The 7825-nt window shown below is 38.9% G+C and overlaps 2 protein-coding genes across 2 annotated transcripts in view; one reads left to right on the forward strand and one right to left on the reverse strand.

Annotated features, from left to right (window-relative positions):
- The window catches only part of inpp5a (inositol polyphosphate-5-phosphatase A), a 268437-nt gene extending 266154 nt beyond the window's left edge, over positions 1-2283 (forward strand). The window contains exon 16 of the mRNA XM_080740502.1: positions 331-2283. The gene's annotated coding sequence lies outside the window, so the exon portion shown is untranslated. The remainder of the gene's footprint in view (positions 1-330) is intronic.
- Positions 2284-4854: 2571 nt separating this feature from the next.
- nkx6.2 (NK6 homeobox 2) lies at positions 4855-7565 on the reverse strand (the record flags this gene model as incomplete). Its single annotated transcript, XM_080740282.1, has 3 exons — positions 4855-5106; positions 6421-6593; positions 7142-7565. The coding sequence occupies 3 exons, from the start codon at positions 7563-7565 to the stop codon at positions 4855-4857; spliced, it is 849 nt and encodes a 282-aa protein (XP_080596408.1).
- Positions 7566-7825: the final 260 nt, after the last annotated feature.

Below are 7825 nucleotides of genomic sequence, written 5' to 3' on the forward strand. Positions count from 1 at the left end.
CAAATGAGAAATTCTGATTTATTTTTTTATTTATTTTTTAATGTATGTAATTTCTTGAAAAGTGTGTTTTATTTCAGAAAGTGTTTGATTTTAGATTTTTTGGTGTGTAAACTATTGATAAAATTGCTTAAAAACAATGGGGGGGTATTTACTCGGGACCCATGACGGCTTTGTGACGTTTTGGGAAACACTGTTTTTGATGATAAAAGTGTATATTTTTTTAAGACGGCAGCGCACCAACAGGTTATCTATTCATTGTCTTCTATAATACCGGAATGGATCAATTGCATTTTGGAAATAAATCCCTTTCATTGATTTCTATGTTGTCAGGGAAGTGGTGCCAAAGAGGGGAGCAGATATTCCGTGAAGAGCCTCTGTGAGAAGAACGCAGGAGAAAGAAGCAGGACACCAATGCACATACATGCACGCACATGCGCGCACGCACACTCACACTCTCTCACACACACACACACACACACACACTCTCTCTCTCACACACTCTCTCTCTCACACACACACACACACATACACACACACACACACACACAAGAACCTACGCAAACTTTTCAGCAGTGCTGACCAGTTGTTCTGACAGCCTCCTCCATCCATACAAAAAAAAAGCAAAAAAAAAACAAAAAAAAAAGGGTGATCGTTCTCTCCACAAAACACTTGCTGAGAATGTGGACTGGCCCGCCGAGAGAAGCCCCTTTCTCCAGACAAGATACACATCAGTGACCTCACCGTTGCCATGCAACCCCATTCCCCAGAATAAGAAAAAGAAAAAAAAAGGACGGACAACTCCCTCTCTCTCTTTCATGTCACAGCCTTGTTTGTTGCCAAAACTCTAATTGAAATCAGTACTACATGATGACTTTAGACAATTATACCACATTCGCAACTTTTTTTTTTTAGGTATGCCTCAACATATAGATGCTACTCTTCAATGTAAGATGTTAAAAAAAAAGAAGAAAAAAAAAAAGAAAGAGAAGTGCAATGCAAAAAAAAGTTGTGTATCTATATTGTTAGATTTATTTGTACATGGGGCAGTATAACATAAAGTTGTCAATGTATTTTTAGTGCTCTCTCTTTTTTTTTTCCTGGCCAAACTTTGTGGTCCCCTTGTTAGATTAGATAGTTTGTTTTCAGTTATAGTTCCAACGGTTTTATCTAGTACAATAATATTATACTTTGTTTTCTTTTCGGTTTTATTTTGAGTTGTGTGTTGTGTGCGTTATACACACTGCCATTGCCAGACATCTTATTGAGTCTCATTTTATATACTGTACTTTTTAAAGGAGATAATTTATAATTCTTTACCAAAATTGTTATGCTGAAGTGCATGGAGACAGAGTGACTGTCTGGGTGTTCCTACAGCCACCAGTGACCTTTGAATAGTAATTACAAGAGGGGAAAAAAAAGAGAATCTTTTCAGCCAACGTGATTTATAACCTATCCAAGAATGTTTTAAGCAGTGCCATAGACCATGCAAGTATATAAGATATTGTTTCATACATATATTATAGCAGTCTCACGTTATTTCATTATTATTCTTACTCTAACTTATTTCTATGTGATAATATTATGGTTCTGAATGTGATATTTTAGATAGGCTTATGGGTATCCTTAAAAATGTAAACTTTTTTTTGTCTATTTTTGTTACTGCATTATGGTGCCAAGTATTGTACACAGAAATGAAGTGTCTAAGAGTGTAACAACATACTTATGTCCAATGGATAAAAGGGTGTTTGGTTATAAATTGTAAAAAGGAGAACGCTAAATGCGGGAAAGACCAGGAAGAATCGCTTTTTAATTTCTTATGTAGCCTTTTTCTCGACAGCCTTGATGATTGCGACGTTGCAAATAATTTGCTTCTCCTCGCTCGTTAGAGCATTAAACGGCGATTATGGAGGAAGCTGTTGATGATGAAACCGCCAACGTTTCTTTTTATTGATTTAATTTACAACACTACAGAGTTCACAGACTGTGTGAAGCCGCTAGATTGATTCCTTGATTTCTTCATCTAAATCACTGCAAGTGGAAATGATTTTGTGCCTGCCCGCAGCAGCAGAATTTATGTTGTCTTGACTGTGTGAAAAAATTATAATAATGACAAATACAAAAACTGCTTGTTTTTCCCGCTGGTCATGTGATAGGACAACAAGCCGCAGTTTTATCCACTCCTCTTATAAAAAAGCAAATAGAGATTTTATTCTGCCCGTTTGAGCGGCGTGGCCTCCACTGTTGGGTTATGCAGTTCTCAAGCAATAAAACCATTAGAACTCATTGTTGGCTGTTTGTCTTCTTTGACTTGACTATTATGTAGTTGATTGGATCTATCAATTAGCATATGGTCATTCAGAGCATCCCTCAGCGCCAGATAGATCTGTGCTCCGCAGCATTCTTATTAAGAGGTATAATACAGCCTATATGCCTATTTGAAGCGTTTTATATGTGCCCTGATATGCGGCTTAATTTGTAACTGCCATGTACAAGCAATTGAGATGACTCCCACAACACAGCCTGATTAAGTAGAGCCCAGAATTATAGCGACATATAACCTAATAGCCCTAGGCTATACCGCCCAATTAATTAATGGGAAGGAAAGAAATGAAAAAGAAAACGTAGTTGGCTACCTTAGCCTGCCTTGAAACACATAACAACCTAAACCGTTTTTACTGCTCCACAATAGGACCAAACATCCATCCTCTAATGTAGGCCTATGTTTACAAATACAATAAAATAGTCCTTTAACGTTGTCAATTTATAAGATCAGGTGTAACGAATATACCATGATTAGAGTCTATGTTTTCTTCAGGCTTGGCCTAATTGAAATCGTTTCAGTGACTTTGCAACAAGTAGTATTATAGCCACCTGCCCCAGACCAAGGAGAATGTTTGGCAAAGTAGGCCTGTTTATATCCTTATCGTATAGGCCTACTCGTGTTTAAAATGTTCTCCGAAAACATCAAGTCCACTCCATACAACAACATGTTTCCCTCAATTCTTCATCTAGACAGACTTATAGGACATGTTAAGGACATGTTAAAAGTGCTTCAAGTTAGACTGAATTAAAAGCATTATGGGATGTGGTATTGCACTTCGAATATGTTGAAAATATTTCATTCGTTATCCAGGTTTAATTGATCCTATTTCCACCAAGAGTCCCAGTGTTCAGACACAATATTTGTCAACGCGTTAGGCCTCTATACTGTAGCTATAGTTGCGACATGATTTCATGTACAAACTCTAAGTCTCTGAATTAGCTATAATAAGTTCAACAACGATGTATATCCAAATGTTAAATTGATGGCATTGCATAGGGTTATATATTTTATAGGTTACACAGTTAGGCTACAGTTCCATATGACCGACAGAGGGGGCGCACTCTGTTCTCTCACAGTTGAAGAGCGTGAGAGCAGGTGCGTGTTTGTTTCACAATTCACATGTCTTATGTTAAAACTTGTTAGTTGTAATCAACATCCATTAGCACAAAATGTTGTCTTTAAAATGTAAATGTAACTAATTTAGGAGGAAATGGGCTATAGTTAGGCTAAATGTATCTAATATGCATAGCCTACTTTACATTAGAACACCGTTCAATCCCTTCAGAGCTGACAATGGGCCACTCTTCATCCATCATTTATGTATAGGCCTGGCCTAGCCTATAATTGTAGCGATATAGGCCTAAATGACCTAAACTAGAAAACACAAGCTTCACGTGAAAAGCTGTTAAAATGTTTTAGTTATGGCTCAAGAGGCATAGGTTTCCGTGATTTCCAAAAAATGATTCCACGCTTTCTAAAATGACAGGACTCCTTCACCCTTTCTTTGAGACTCAATTAAATATAAGCGATATGTGTCTACTTTGTAGACGGGCAATAAAATCCAGTTTGGTGGCGATAAACTGACCGCAATTAATTTACACAAACCCTATACACATTCAAACCAAAAAAGTAAACCAATGTTAAAACAAAAAGGCTTGTTAAATAATTTATTCATAATACAAAGTTTTTTTTCTTCCTATATCCTTGGGTGGAAGCAATAATACTCTTTTTCAAACGATGGTCCGGTTGTTTTCTATTTCGCTCTGAAATGAGATATAAAGCATAGTCCTTCAAATGAATTATTATTATTAGGCCTAAAAAGAAAATCGTGTGGAGATGATGTCGTCGTTAAAACAAGCTTTTTACAGTAAGACTATTTACAACATTTTTTTGCATCTATACATTGTTGTGTGCCGGGTATTTGAATTTAGAACTGTAAAACGGTGAGGGATAAATTGGGCAACATTATTCTGCAATCGCCTAATAACAAAAAGGGGGGAAACAGAGGCGTCAATTGGGTATGGCAGCTGCCATACCTTGGCTACAGGGGGGAAAATAAAATGTACTTCTTGAAAATAAATTCATCATGCCTTTTGCTAAGGTATGGCAACATGAATGGTGTCAATATTACACCAGTCATGTTGCCATACCTTAAAATTTTCTGAACTGACGCCACTGGGGGGAAAAATAAGAAAACAGCAGTATATCGAGAGAGGGGGCATAGATAAGCGCGTCAGGATTGCGGGTCTTTGTCTACATTGGTTGAACAATTATAACTTACTCAGTAAAAAATATATATACATCTTCACTTACATTATTTTTTCTTTTTTCGTCCATTTAGGCTACAACACAAACCATTCATTCCTCTCCCATCATCACCATCATCAGCGCCTTTCTTTCTTTGTCTCGCCTTTAGGACAAAATGATACCCTGGTTAAGTTAAGCTTTAGAAGCGTCAGTTTTTTTCAGGAGTCTCTGTGAAAAGGATGTTTTCCTATTCAGTTCCAGACAGTGTCATCAGATCATCATCATCACAACGTGTCCGAGCTGTTGCTGCACGGGCTGATCAGGCCCAAGTTCGTGGCCTTGTGCTTTTTTAGGAGTCTCGTGATCTTCTCGTCGTCGCTGTTGGGGTCCAGCGGCTTGTTGTAGTCGTCATCGTCCTCTTCGTTCTCCGACGCGCCTTTCAGCCGATCGGCGTCCGAGTCCTGCTTCTTCTTGGCCGTGGCCATCTCCGCCGCGTGCCTCTTCCTCCACTTGGTCCGCCTGTTCTGGAACCACACCTGTTATAATGAAAGAGAGAGAGCTTGTTATAGATGTGTTATGGGACAAGAGCAGGTCCAATAATTATAGCCTATCACTGATTTCATTGATTGATGACTTTACTAGAAGTTTGCATAGGAAAAGGTACAGGACAGTATAGCCTACAGTTCACTGATATACAAGGTCAACTATAAAAGGATAAACACCACAAGAAGTTGGAACTATTGCTGTATTGACTTTGACCTCTAAGGACCTTCCAGGGAGAGTGCTCATGTGCGTCTTGCGGTGACATGCTGCCTAGTTTCTTCTGCTCCGAGCTGTTTCTGTTGTTTTTTTCGCACTGTTTTTCGACATTGCACTATTAGGTTGTGTTGGTAGTTTCTGAGTATGTGTCTTGTTTAACAATGACAGTGAGATACTTGTTGCACTAACTGCTTTGGTCTCTTTTTCTAAGACACTTTATGTATATATACTTATATTTAATTCGCCCCCTCTATTGATGCACCTTCTCTTTTTTGGTACTGTACTGCTCTTGTTTTTACTCTTATCTATTTTTTCCTACTTCTCTGTAACTTTGTAAATAACTGTATACTGCTGTGCTACAACTGGACAACTAAATTTCCCCCTTGGGATAATAAAGATATCTATCTATCTATCTATCTATCTATCTTTAAATTGGGGTCGCTTTTTACAACTGCTCAATGACAGACAATAAAACACAGTAGGCCTACTATGCAAAAATAAATAAATATATAACCTATATCAAGTTGGAAAACAAGATAAAAAAACAAGATGCAATTTAAATTGTATTTACAGTTGTTGAGACAACAGGTCCAATATCACTAAGTAATATAGCGAGTTATTACTCTCTGTATAAACTTGGACCTATTGGCAAGATTTCAACCAGTGCAATGGCACTATACACTGAAAAAGCTATTTAATTGTGTAGGCTAGGCTACACTCTCGGAATTAAATGAAAAACTGAAGATTTTACTTTATAGGAATTATAATAATTATAATAATAATTAATAATTAACCATAACATAAGTGTAATAATAACAAAACTAATAATAACCCACCACCACAATTAAGATTAAGATAATGATATGATTATTATGATTATTATTAACAAACCATCATCATAATTAATCATTTATAGTTTGGGGTTGTCTAAAAATAAATATAAGTGTAAAATAAAAGTGCAAAGTAAAAAAATAATGACAGTAGAGTCGGTTCAAAATAAAATAAAACAACTATTTCACTATACTATAACACAAGTAACAGTAACACTGTTAGTTTGACATGGTGTATTATGTATATGATTATGCACGTACCTTGACTTGACTCTCGGTCATTCCTAGCGAGTAGGCCAGCCTGGCTCTCTCTGGGCCGGCCAGGTATTTAGTCTGCTCGAAGGTTTTCTCCAGTGCAAAGATCTGCTGGCCTGAGAACGTGGGCCTGGAATGCTTCTTCTTGCCGTCCTTGTCCAGCATTATGTTTGCTTGAGCTATATAGAGAAATAAAGACACAAAATGGTGGTTATTAAGGGGCTATTATACATGTAAACAATTAGCACTAGACAGCAGCTTTAGCCGTTCGTGGTGTTGTTAATGTCGTGGGTAACCTTACAAACAGAGCTATGTTAAACTATTTCTCAGAGCTAACACGGTGTTAGTTTTCCAAAAGTTTCAGACCTGCCCTAGCAGTGTTTCTCAAAGTGGATTTCAGGGACTTTAGGGGGTCTAAATTGACCCATACAGGCATACAAGCCTGTAACTGACAGTGTACAAATGAAACCAAATTTCATTTGGTTTCATGTGTACACTGTCAGAGTTTAAGGGGAGACCTTGAAATGTGAACGTTTGAGAAACACTGCCCTATATGGTTAGCTATTGCGTATTGAATTTAAACTGGGCGACCTCCACAAAACAAAACAAAAAGTAGGCTAATCTATCACTAAATCGTATTTTTCCCCTCAAATATTTCACAATAAATTCAAGACACAAACAACAGCCCAGAACGGGGCATCTAGACAGTGAGAACAACACTACTTACATGGACAGGACATCCTCGGGTCCCTCCACGGAGAACTTTGCATTACTCCCGGCCAGAAAATGGGCGCCCTGCCCGGCAGCTCCGTGAGGGGCTTGGGGTACCGCGAGACCGCGGCCGGGTTGAAGTACATCCCCGCGGCGGTGGCCAGGCCGTTTATCCGCGGGAAGCCCGACAGGAGCTGGCCGGCGTGCGTGAACTGTCTCCCCAGGATGTCGCTAATTCCGTGCGGGGTCCCGAGGGGGAACTGCGTGTTTAGGTTGGTGAAGGAGGGCGCCTTGAAGCCCCCCGCCACCCCGGGGTTCTGCAGCGTGTAGGGGAAGAGGGACGTCTTCATCTCGGTCATGTTGTGCAATGCTGCCAGCGGTGTACTGCCCAGGACGAAAGCACTCTGCCGGTTAGCATCCATCTGCCCTACCGCTAACATTTGAGTGCATGGGCCACCAGATTTGCGATAACCCAGAAACAAAAAAGAGAAAAATCGAAATAAAATTAAAAAAACAAAAACAAATATAATCTCGCTACCGAGCGACGCAGCAACGCAACACTTCTTTTGCCGTTTTCTTTTTCTTTTTGTATCCCGTGAAAGTAGTAGCGCACTTAAAAATGCCGAAGTTGAGTTGAAAACTGCGCAGGGAAACTTCTCACATGGGAATGCGTTGTTGTTGCGTTTGATCAACAAAAAAA

The sequence above is a fragment of the Nannobrachium achirus genome, assembly GCF_963921795.1.
Source record: "Nannobrachium achirus genome assembly, chromosome: 13".
Lineage (NCBI taxonomy): Eukaryota > Metazoa > Chordata > Actinopteri > Myctophiformes > Myctophidae > Nannobrachium > Nannobrachium achirus.